This window comes from Phytophthora infestans, genomic scaffold (assembly GCF_000142945.1).
Source record: "Phytophthora infestans T30-4 supercont1.12 genomic scaffold, whole genome shotgun sequence".
Classification (NCBI taxonomy): domain Eukaryota; phylum Oomycota; class Peronosporomycetes; order Peronosporales; family Peronosporaceae; genus Phytophthora; species Phytophthora infestans.
In genome coordinates this window covers 3407837-3420923 of record NW_003303747.1, presented here as the reverse complement: position 1 = coordinate 3420923, position 13087 = coordinate 3407837, and the positions used below count along the sequence as shown (strand labels likewise).

The following is a 13087-nucleotide window of genomic DNA, read 5'->3' as shown; positions in this document are numbered from 1 at the left end:
GAGGAGCAGGGGCTGGTGCAGATCAGCGACGAGGGCGCTGCGTATTAAATTTTAATAAAACTATTAATATTACTAGTATGGCAGCATCCTCACGGCGATTGGTCGCCACGGTTGCTAAGGGGCCAATACCGAAAAATTTATTATAAAAGAACTTTTGGGCACCGCCCCCCAAGCATCATATGCAAATACATAGGTTGAAGCACAACAACAATTTTTTTTCATTTTGAAAAGCTACAGTTGACAGGACCTTGTTGCTGCCAGTTGCGTCGCTACAGAGGAGGTAAGTGTGTACTGCTGGTGCGGTGAACGTCCTGATACGACAGCAATCACGCTATGTTATGCTGTCAAGATCTTAGCTGTGCCAAATGCCGAAGAAGGGTGCAGCTCTTCCGAAAATGAACTCTACTGTTGATGGCCACGCTAGGGGCTCACAACCAGAAAGAAGCCTCAGTTCAGACCAATGCAAGTATCCTGGTTATTGTCGCAACAAGAGGTCATTCAAGAGGAATGGAGAACGCCACTGGCTCTGCGCTGAACATCGCGATCATCAGAATACTATGCAGCGTGATCGCTACCGGAAAACTACTAAGAAGGATGGCAAGAAGGAAACAAAGAAGAAAACTACGGCAATCAAAAAACGGAAGATCCAGAGTTCTACGTCTTTGAGCACCAAAAAAGGGATCAACTCCTGCATCTACGGCTTCGATTGAAGATTCCTGTTCAAGCACAAGCCGTGATAACGTAGTTGTGGAGCATGTCGAGCTGGATGTACCTGCGGTGAGCAACGCTCAGCGACCACGTGCTGTCGAAGGTGTTAAGGAAAAATCATCAGGGCAATCAATCCGTGAAGACGAGAATGCAGGTTCTGCCCTAGGCGGGGAGGTTTCGACGCATCGTGAACATTCGCCTTGCCTGTGCCACAATTCTCCTTTGGTGCAGTCTTCCCAAATGATCTACATGCTAGTTCCGCTACAGATTGGGGCATCATTGCCGTTATGCACGGCTCAGCAACAGTCTATGAGGCCGGCCTCTGTGGTGGTTGCACCAGGAAGTTTAGGTGGTGCTACTGCAGTCTCTCAAGTTCAGCATGTAATGCTACCGGTATCTCAAGTCCAGAATAACGTCACCTCATCCCAGCGCGCCTATGTTGTGTCTGCGCCACCAGCTCCAACAAGTACGTACTCGCCGCTTATTCTTTGAAGATCATCATGTCAGCGGCTACGTCAACTAACTGTGGAATGGCTTTGTTGCATTAGAGCAGGGTGGTGAAACTGACGCTGGCAATACGGTCAGTATTTGAGGCATGGGAGCTTACTACGTGTTCTTCGCGTGCTGTGATATGCTCTTACGAGTTTTAAAGTACTACGAACACAATAATTCATAGGAATAAAAATTATTTTGATTCAAGGTGAATATTGTTCTACAGACGGTTTATCTAAAATTGACGTACACTTGCACTTCATACAGGCAAACTTGCACATTTTTTTTTTTGCAGGAAAGAGCAAACCAAGCAGAGCTCTTACATACATGTAGTAAAACTCTATTTCGAGTTGAAAATCACATTTTCATTAATTGCCCAGCGATATTATGTATTCTTGCCGATACTGCAAATACAACGAGTCATAGCCCCGTTAATACGCAGACTCCAGTAGTTGATACAGTGCGAATGAACGCTTGTGGATGCACTGGTTACATTGTTTAAACTTTTTTTGTTTGGTGACGTTACATTGACGCCACTTAGTTAGACTAACGACTTCATAGTTTTATTTGAATCTTCACTCAATTTCCATGTCCTGTTCGTGTCGTAGCCCTTGTTTGCCAGCAGTCACGATCAACCCGAAGAGCTTAGTTTTACTTAAGTCCTTCGAAGTACAGCACTAGAATCTTGCTTCCACCCAGGTATGCGCAGCCATCATTACTGCAGCAATATTACATTGCTTTATCGGAGTCCCTAAAACAAAGCATGTTAAAAAGCCTCGTTGCTGTCCAGAATCACAAGCTTTCTCACCTCTTGTAGTTCTCGGGGCGACAAAGTTGTCTTTTTCTATTGCGTTGCGCTACGAGCTGTTTTGGCGCCTCGAAAGCCATTTTTCGTAGTTTTGACCTTCCTATCATCTTAGTGTGATGGTGCTGTTGTGGGCTTGCGCCACCGCTTTCATTCTGTCTACCACCGACGAAGCAGCTAGCGTCGTTTGGGCGACAGCTTTTAAAACACGCTGCTCCTCACTTCGGAAAATTGCTAATTGCTCGGGAGTAGCTGTGAGTCGTTCTAGTGTCAGTGGCTGTGTAATAACTATTAAATTTCAATGTGTTATACGTGAAAGGGCTACGTATGCAAACGAAATGTTTGGAATTGCATTAGAGTGAAAAACCACACACGCATGTAAGCCCTTGTACCTTATGCACTGTCATAGCATAAGCCAATCGAAGCGGAATTCCCCTTCGAACAACGCGAAGATCACTGGATGCCTTTCCCCAAGAAACGTCTTTTGGTGGTATTGGAACGATATTTGGTACTTCATCTAGTAGGGAAGGACCGATATACGGGTCCGTGACTTGAACGAGCACGATGGGTAGATCGCTTCCCGACACAAAAATAAAGTCATATACGATAGCATTTGTACCATTGCACAGACCTGCAGCTTGGGCAATGTTGTAGGTAAGTGTTATAGGTGCACCAACACACAGTTTTAACCTGTTAGGCACCACTCTGTCATGATCAGCGTTAGCTGTTTGAGCGTCTGTTAGAAGTGCGCGAACGGTTCCAGCAGGTATGTCTCGTTTTGTCGTTAAACGTTTTTGTTGAACGAAATGCTGCGAAGTTAAATGCACAATCGGTACATGAGCTGATACTATACTGTGATCGTTGGCGTCATTAACATCTATATTTTTGTATGAAATATGTTTGGCATTAGCCATCCACTTAGGTTTTCCAACAAATTGCACTGAACGGGAGTTGAAGAGATCAATGTCATCCTGGGTTGGCGATTTTTTACGTAGACGACGAGAGCGCTAAACCAGTCCAGGATCTAAAGCTCCTCTATTTTGACTAGTTAGCATACACACCGTTTCAATACTTATCCCCATATTTCTTTCCCCACGTCGCTGAACCTGGTTTGAAATCTTTTTGAAGGGGTGTTGATAGTGAAGTTGGACAACGAGGTCTAATTGAGCAGAATCTCCAGTAAAGTACACATCTCTTCCACCAAAAAAGCTCGTTTGAGTAGCTTGGCCATATTTCTCTCATTCTTTTATCAATCCAATATAACATGCCGCATGATATCATGCTAAACTCATCAATAATAACTAGATGTACGTCTTTATATTCTTCCTGCAATCGTTTCAGCTTTGTTGGGCCCGTTTTCGAGTCCGTTAGAGATTTGTAAGGAATTGAGAATGAGGACTTTGAAAACGATGAAAATGAGAAAGCTGAGCACAGTGTCATTCCTTTTATGTTAAATGCAGCAGTTCCTTGATGAGCTAGGAGTAGTACCCGTTTTGAATTCCGTCTCGTAGCTTTATGTTCACCAAATACGTTGTGCATGTCCTTCACTATATGGCGAATTAGCCAGCTTTTCCCAGAGCCACCTTCACCGTTTATAATCATTTGGAGAGGCTTACACTTAGATTTATCCAGCATACATGTAAACCGTCTTCTCGATTGTTCCATTGCAATTGCAAACGGAATCCACTGCGATTCAGCCATTTTTTCGGTATTAACTAGATTTTTGTTATCCGAAGTAGGGTATTGATAGTGCGATTTCAAATTTCCAGTTTGACAAAAACTGGTTCCTAGTGATCGAGATTCTTTTTTCTCCTTCACCCATGGCTTTAGTGATCCATTCAAAAAGTCACGAGCTTTATCAATGATGGCAGACGTGTAGGTGTGTTTGGCTTTCCACTCCATCGGTTTATTTTGGTTTACTGAGGTTTCTACCGCACCCATCGGCTCTGGTTCTAGCATTTCTCCATCAGTATTCGATACAAACACATACTCAGACGGAGGCAGGGCAGTTATACTTGATTCGCTACGAGCGGATTTTATTAAATCTAATTGATACTGCCGAGCTAACTTGGCATTTGATTCGTGTTTCAACTCTGCATCCAGCAGCGAATTTTGAGCTTGAAAAAAGCGTGCTATTGCTTCATCATCGGTTGTGGGAAGCTCCTCTAACGTCCGCCATGGAACATACAAAAATACTTCGGAGAATCAGAAAGTGGGGTTCGACGAATCGGGTCGTATCCAGGGTGTCTTTTGCACAACCGTGGCTTTCTTGCGTTTCTTGATCCACCCTTCACCGTTCATACACTCGTACAGATCATCGGAGAATGCTACTTTACGTATCGACTCAATCGTTTCGAAAGTCTCTACAAATGTTGCTAAAGTCATAGCGTTAAAATGATCATTGTCCGGGCGATTCATGTACGCTTTCTCGATAGGCTCAATTCGAATAGTCTCGATCTCTGGTGTACTTGCTAAGGCAACAAGGTCGTCTAGGTTTTGCGGCTCAACGCGATAGTAACGGGTACTGTGACGCATCACCTTGACTTTGGTGATTGAGCGGGATTTACTATGCATTGGTGGATTGCGAAGGAGAATGTATATAGCTTCCGGTGCACCAACCTCGCGAACCGCGAGAGTCGCATTTGCTACTCGCTTCAGAATCGAATGATAGGGAAGATTTGAGTCACTCCGTTGTATAGCTTTTGCAATCACTCGCCTGAATCGAAGTGTATCTGGCTCTGCTTTGCTTACATACGCTCCTGCGTATTCAGCAGCTCCGTAGGAGTTTCCAATTAGTTGCAGGTCCATATTAGCACGCCAACACGAAAGGAGATGCGGTGAATAATTGTTAATAGTGGACACCTCACGTTGTAAGTGGATTTTCAAGGAAGGTGTGCCATCTGAACTCGTTTTCGACTCAATTACAGCTCTAGGTTGTAAACTCTTGGGGAATCCAAAACGACATTCGTTACCTTTCTTCCTACAAGTAGAACCTGCGTGGCATTCATGCTGCTGCACACGCTGAACAAGTCTGGCCAAATCACAATTCCACTCTTTGTTACCATAATGTGGTGGTCTTAAGGCCAGAATGTCACTTTCACTGGCAGTACAAGCAGAGCATGGGCACGAACTAAGCTCCGAGAGCGTCTTCGTTAGGACTGATATGTGTTTATCTACAAAATCAGCTAGTTCGGCCCGTCCATCATCCGTCTCTGATAGTTTTAAAACGTCAGGTGCATCTTTCACCCACAGCAAGCAATGTATGTGAGGAGAGCCTCGTTGCTGAAATTCTACACGCCAGAAGTGATCTACAATTTCGCCTAAAGGTTTAGACCTCCCGCATAAAATGTTATCGAAGAATGCTTGAAATCTTCTGTTAAAATGACGGGCACTAATGTCTGGGTTCTCATTTAGATACCTCCTTCGTTCATTAAACGAGAGCTGTCTGCACTCTTCCAGTGTCAATGCAGGATTGCATGCTCGAGCGAAATCTGGCCAAATCGTATCCGCTGCGCTCAGTGTTAAAAAGAAAGTAGGCCATTTCGTTGGCAATACTCGATTTCCTATCATTGACATTAGGTCTTCTCGTACGTTCGACCAGTATAGTCCACTACCTCTCACAACTTTAAAGTAAGGTTTTAAGGATTTCAAAACGTTCATAGCGGCACTAAGTTCTTCCTTTTCGTTACTGGAGCGGCTTTCTCCTTGTGTTCTTCCACAACCGGCTAATTCCATTGCCTCGGCACGTGTTTCAGAATAGCGAATTCGTCGAACTAAACCGTCAATTTGACGGCGTTGAATTAGATTCATGCAGAAAAATTTAAAATTGCCGTGGATAACATAGCGCCGGTCGTGCCACTTCATCAAGTGAGCACAATATTCGGCTAGATTGTACTCGTGATGTCTAGTTTCGAATTCCAGAGGGTGATAACCACCCAAACCGTCTGGAAATAAAGTAGGAAAGCAACATTGCATTAGTTGTTTCGTTTTGTACTCATCAATAGTATGAGTTCTACGGTGTATATTTCCAATCGGGATTTTAGTTTCTAAAGAATCGGCTCCTATCGAATTAAGAATATGATCCATTTCAGTTTGATCGTCTTGGTTCACTTCTAATTCAAATGACTCAGTCACATTTTCAAGAATATCCGTTTCATTTTCACTGCCATTCGAACTCGTAGTAGTAGTAGCTAAATGACTCTGTTTTCCCTCAGATTCACTCTCATTACGGACACCGGAACAAGTTTGGCCAGTCATACAGTGAGTATCTGGATTAAGTTTTTGACAAACGTCGTCTTCACTCGGCCCCTCAACACCGTTGCTACTAGGCCCACAATTTTGCTTTTCCCTGTTTAGTTGGCTTACCGATCCTCGTAATTCGCTGACATCATCATCCGTGATGGGTATACTTGGTATTTCCTGGTTGATGTTTTGATCGAGTTCCCTAAGATTATCTTCTGAAATTTGAATGTGCTCATAAAGCGGGTTATTCGCTATCAGCCAGCACAAGGCGCGCCTCACCAAATCTGGCCGCACACGAAAATAGTTCGTTGTATTATCCGATTGTGATTTAAGTAACACAACTCCACATTCTTTCAGTGGTCGAGGAAGTTCTTTTACCATTTTAGCCGGCTCGTTCCAGTAGTTGACTGCATTTCCGCGAGTAAATTCTTGGCCATCTCTGTATTGATTTACGCACGTAGTGAAGGAAATACCTAGTCCAACCAGCCTTGACTCTATTCGATTCAATTCAGCCAGTTCAGTCGGAACTGTTCCGATCCTAAAGCCACTACTCCGGCAAAATTTTGGTGTTTTTCGTGTCGTCAGCGATCTATTACATCTATCACACAGCCATATCATTGTTTTATTGTTGCTACAGCCACCAGCTAGTAGCCTGTCACGAACGCATTCATTAGAAGCATCGCCTACAAGCCCTTCGGGAACTATTTCACATTCTCCTTCAGCGTTGCACAGAGGTGAAAAGAATATTGATTTGGGGTCGAATAGTTTTAACTTTGAATTATACGCATTCGCAACCTCTCCGCAACTTCCGCACACTCGAGGCAAGGGTGCGTCAATGGCGTCGACAAAAATCTGCAATAGTGAAATGACAAGAGTTAGTCACTGTCCGTAACAGTTTATACCAGTCTTGTTGCATACCTTTGTTGTCGTTCACATGATTGGCAGCCTCATTAGCATCAAGGAGACGGTCTTTACGCTTCCGACGCTTGCTCTGGGGGAGACTTTGAGAGTCTAAATTCCTCCGCTTTGTTTCTTCGTGCCGTGTTAATCGAGCATTCATTTGCTCAGTTTCTACCTCGTTGAGTCTTTCGGCGTGTTGATTAGGTGTGTGTTGTTGGGTGGTCCCTATACGAGTCGCTATTCGACGTATAACGCGTAGTGCTGCTTTGGCTTGCTTGGCCGCTTTCATAGCTCGCGTCTTCTTGGTAGCACGAACCATTGCGACTCAAATCGTTTAATGACTTGGAGTCAAATCTTTCGACTCGAAATTAGGCAGGCTACTTCGCCTGTGTTCGTTGAAGTAAATGTACGTTGATGCTCCAGATCGAAAAGTGCGTAGGGTACCACGGTACGTCCATGGTTCCATATTGATCTTGTAGTCGTAAAAGATTTCATTTTTCAAGGGCGCATCTTCTTCCTCGTTTTCTTCCTTATTGTACATATTTAAACTACTCTACAGCAACAATAACATAAAATATCAGCAATGAAAAAAACTAAATTTACTCCCAACCTCCAACTGCCCTTCAAAGTGCTCGTAAGCCGTAGTAATATACACGTTATATTATATTATAAGCCCGTGTAAATTCGATCTACTATTAAATTTACCTCAGCAAATACGTCGATATGTAGCAGCTACGGCGGAAGTTAAAAATCAAATGCAAAAGCAGCAGTTGTACATTAACTAAAACAATACTAACGTTATTTCCTGAACTGGGTCAACTCACATGAATCCTGTGCAATTTGTAGATCCGCAAAAGCATTGCTTTCGATTCTAGAAAAAAACAGTTAGAGTTTCGAGTAGGGACCATTAAAAGCAGGCACTTAGCTTACCTGATCTCGTACAAACGTACTTGATGGTAATTTCTTCTCCCTTGTTAATAGCGGTGACGGAAAATATTCCACAACAGGTCTCACCACCGACCTCCCAGCGCTCCACAACACAATTTGGCGAGCAACTATGGTTCGCAAATCGGGCGATTCCTCCAATGAAGCGTGCATCAATCACCTCATTTGTATTCACAGCTAAACCATACGTATGGGGGGAGCGCCGACTTTCCTACAAAGCATAGTACCAGATTCAGTAAAATCACAAACTGCAACCACCTAAACGGTATCTTACCTTTTCTTCACGTTCCCGATACATCGCTCGACTTATCACCTCGCCTACGTACTGAGCTATCAACGTATCACGCTCGATTGGCATGTCCGCCATCAAAGAGATGCCTTTGCCAGGTAGGGACGCCAGCGATAGTTCTGCATGTCTGCCACGTTGCATTCGTTGGTTCCCACATTTGAAATTTGATGCGCAGTGGCCTTCCACACACTCTGTTTGTGTCTATAAAATTCATTAGTCGCGTACTTGTCCAGGCAAACAAGTCAGAAATTGCCAATTTCACGCACAGCTTGATTTTCACAACCTGAAACACATGTCAAAGTCCAGTCAGCACGAGGCTGACACTTACAGTATGATATGTCCAGCTAGGCAAATATCAAAACGTATAGGAATTAGTACTCTAAGTTAAATGTAAAGTGTCATCTTTCACATTACCGTGGGTCTGTTACGAGGTCTACACACGTATACATTTTGCGCCACGTCTTCATACTCCGCAAATGCTTGCAACACGGAACGTTCTCGGTACACCTAGTATTTATTGTCAGAAATTCTGGTCAATTGGGCTACAAACATTCACCACCTACTTGATTTGGACCTTGCCTCACGCGCGTATGTTGGTTTTCACCCCCGCCTCGAAGAAAGAACTCGTCCAGCTTGAGCTGTTTCATTGCAGGACCCGTGGATCTGCCCTGACGTAATCCAAATCTTATATGACGGCTCTCATTCCAGTATAACTGCTCTTTTGATCCCTCACATTCTAGATCTGGTGCCACCCCTTTGGAGCTGCTACCAGGATCTTTGTGAGCAAATTTTAAATCTATTGGCGCTTTATCACACCTAAAACTACTACTTCAATTTCAATTCGAACATCGCATATCATCACAGCGAATACCAAAGTAAACTATTTTTTTGTATTCATTACACTCGTTTTGTGGTTAAAAGTTGCCTTCTATTTGGTGGTTATTGTGCTATTATTCATTACACTACGAACCTATGAAGGCAAATTAGTTTGTAAATGCTAACCGCAGCTCTCAATACAACAACTTTGCTAATTTTCACGAAATATAAAATTGGGCAGTTGCTACTGCACGTTTCGCACCTGGCTGTTGTTCAGGTGTGGCGCTTGCTGCGCTTCGCCACTGTTGGATGATTTTCCTCGCTCTTGCTCTCCGATGCCATCACCACATCATTGTCAGTCGGGATGGCACTCATCGCACTCGTGTTGTCTTCCGCTTCGTAAGCCTTGGTTTTTAAGTGTTGTGGTGAGATCTCACAGGCCACCTTGCGTTTTTTCAGTGGTGGTTCGACCTCGAAAATCTTGTACTTGTTACCGAGCTCGTACTGAACGCTCCCCTTTGCAATATCAGCATAGAAACCAACGCCATCGGCATGGGAAAATTTGTACACGGCACCAGGTTCAAACTTAATATTGCGCTTGCCATTGACACACTTCGTCGGTTTGGCATCCCACACCGTCACTTGAACCAGATACGGTTTGCGCTTCAGAGGTGTCAAGTCGGCTAGGGCATTTGCTGTCGGCTCGAACACTTCCCGTTGCGCGGCGTCGACCAGCGTAACACGAGTTCCATGGTCACCGCGAAGTCGTTCCGATTGAAGGCAGCACATGCTGAGCGTAACGCTTACATCAGCAGTTGGGTGCGACGCCAAAATGAATTCTCTAAACTCCGCCACAGTTGAGAATTGGTTCAACGTTTCTTCTTCCTTCTGCTTTAGGACGTCGTTCTTGATAGCTTCTAGCAGATTCATTGTTGTATGTGGTGAAATTGTGCGATGGCGTTGCTTCGTCGCTAGCAAAACTAAAAGTGAGCACTGCCGGCACGAATCATCCGTCCCATTCAAGATACCCACGTCCTACTGCCATTGTACGCGGCGGATAAGGTAAAATAATGCTATTCGAACAAACCAAAAGGGTGACTATAATTAATTTGCAAACAAACTCTTTCATTGTGATATTACACACATTTCCTCCTCGCCAATTCCTTTAGTTCTGTAAACCACTCTGGCTTGAAGTCTACGAGCAACTTCACAAATTCTGACAAATTCTCGTAATTTTTAAAGCATTCCCGCACCAAATATTACTGGAATTTTGGCTCGATCGTTCGAAGCGAAACGTCAACGTATCCAAGAGATGTGATACAACTTCGTTTAGCCATTGCATCTTCAACAAATCTATTAGCTGATTCATTAGCGAACGTATCCGAAGAAATGCTATTCAAAACGCCATCACTATCACAACCGCTTCTTCCATTATCTTAGACTTTATTTGTGTAGCCCACTTGCATGACACTGCCCAGTACTTGATGTCCATCGTCATTGCCTAGCACAGATACCATACATACGAGATCACTGCATTATTAATGAATTTGAAGTTGGGGCATTAATTATGAGTCCATATTACATTTTGCGACTCCTTCTAGATCTACCAGCCAAACTTCAACCGACAGCACCGTCGTGCCACACCGCACGCATCCTCACCAACGTTTCTAGATATACAGTCACCTTCACTTAATCCACGTAATGGTTTCCAGCTCCAAACCTGGTACATTGTGTCTATTTGCCAATTTTACACCGTTTACATTTATTTTGACGCCCCTAATCTATCTAGTTTGTTAGTACGATGCCTTCCTACATTGTTATAGTAAAATTGAGTTTAATTCCTACTCATTAGCCTTCAAACCCTGCGCGCATTCTAGTTATTGAACCATCAACGTATCCAAGAGATGCGATACGACTTCATTTAGCCATTGATTCCGCTACTGCAACTTCAACATATCCATTAGCTGATTTACCAACGAACGTATCCCGAAGAAGTCATTAGCCTCCAAATCCTGCACGATTATATAGTTATATATATTTTTTAATTTTGATCTACTTCATAAATTCCATATCTACAATTTCATGCTACAACTGTGCTTACTTCCTCCCACACTCATGTCTACAGTAGCTCCAATTAGTATTAATTAAATTCATAGTATTTCGTTGCAACAACTCTGTTATATTATCCTTTAACTGAAAAGAAGAATACCATATAGTAATTGCTGATGCACCAGCAACATGGTCTGATCGTTTCCCCGAGTCTTCATCATTAACGCCATCACGCTGTTGCTGTCGGTCAAGTTGGTTCTTGTAGCTGCTGTATGCCCCTCACCAAGACGTGCGCTTTTTGAGGGGAGGCGCAATCTCTCTGATCTTATCCAAGTTGCCATACTCGTACTGAATACTGCCCTTCGCGATGCCATCGTACAATCCGACATACTCGACTTGATTAAGAACGTACATAGCTCCAACGTGAAACACAATGTTTGAATCGCCAGCGAAAGCGTTCGACATCTTTGAATCCCAAACAGTCACCTGCACCACATCGCGTTTGTCTTGATAGCCTATACAATCATCAACTGCCTTCAAGGCTGTGTTGACTTCCACACATCTCCTTCCGTCGACCAAGACTACACGAGTAGCGTTAGTACCTTCAAGACGCTCCACGTGAAGGCAACACATTCTCAGTGTCACGCAGATATCAACTGCAGGGTGTGTCATTGTGATGAATTCACGAAAGTCTCTTACGCTTGAAAACATGTTGACAGCTTTCTCTTCCATTTGTTTCAAAACGGCCCCGCGAATGGAATCCAAGAAATCCATTGTGACTTGATACAGCAAAATCAAAAGTGACAGACGCAAATCCGAAAGTTAAATAAGCCAACTTCAACCCCAGTAAGGAAACTGTTCACAGCAGTATTACTTTTGCATGTCATATTTTATTCATATCGACTAGAGAGCCCAGCAAACGGTGGGTGATTGAGGGAGTACTCTTAAATAGTTGGTAAGTTGTTTCAGGCTCTGCTCGAAGCCCAGAGAGATATTAAAGTGGTGCACCATACTGCGTGAAAAGGCGTAGCGCTTGGCCAGATCCACTTTGTGTAGCGATAGGAGAATAGGCACCAGCAACTTCCCACGGTCCTCTGCGAAAGCCAATTGATCAGCAAGAAGGTCGCAATTTGCAGACAGCGGAGGCAACACCACTAAGACGACAGAGCAGACGAGAATGGCATCTTTTGCAGCCAATTGCCGCGTTTGAACAGGTAAAGGAGCCACTGGGTGCTCAATGCAGCTCAAATCTGCGCCGAAGCCGCCGCTTTGAACATCGCTGTTCACAGTATCTTGCGGCCAATGCGCATATTGTACCGCAGGAACTGTTTGATCCACAACACAGCGTATTCCCTGCTTGAGCAACGATTTCTGGAGGCGTAGACACAATGAGCGGTGGATATCACCATGCGCAATAAAGACGAAAGAGTCTGTACCGGATGTGAACGCGAGAGACGAAGCCGATGAGTCAATCCGTCGTAATGGCCGAATAAGTGGCACGTTCAGTGGCCCTCTGGGAAGCTGATCGCTGCATTCGACGTGTCGATTTCTTCACACTCGCTTTGCTTATCATGATCCGTAGACATTCCACACAATGCTCTGTCTTCTTCCTCCGGATAACACTCACTCTCGTTGCGACGGCTTCCATGGCGTGACGCGTCTCCGCTAACAGTAGCATCAGTCTCATGACCAGGAAGTTGTGCTTGTTGCTGCTGCTGCAACTGGCGCCGAGCTAGTCGTGCACGATGCTCCTCGATTTGATCTTGAATACCGTCCGGTAGCATCCTTAAGCAGTGGCAAAAGGCCTCATCATTGTAGTTCGGAACTAACTCGAGGTTGCT

The 13087-nt window shown here is 44.2% G+C and overlaps 1 protein-coding gene across 1 annotated transcript; it reads right to left on the bottom strand.

Moving 5' to 3' along the window:
* Nucleotides 1–7079: 7079 nt before the first annotated feature.
* PITG_08239 (uncharacterized protein) lies at nucleotides 7080–9028 on the bottom strand (the record flags this gene model as incomplete). Its single annotated transcript, XM_002904347.1, has 6 exons — nucleotides 7080–7099; nucleotides 7166–7258; nucleotides 7592–7700; nucleotides 8367–8582; nucleotides 8796–8888; nucleotides 8945–9028. The coding sequence occupies 6 exons, from the start codon at nucleotides 9026–9028 to the stop codon at nucleotides 7080–7082; spliced, it is 615 nt and encodes a 204-aa protein (XP_002904393.1).
* Nucleotides 9029–13087: the final 4059 nt, after the last annotated feature.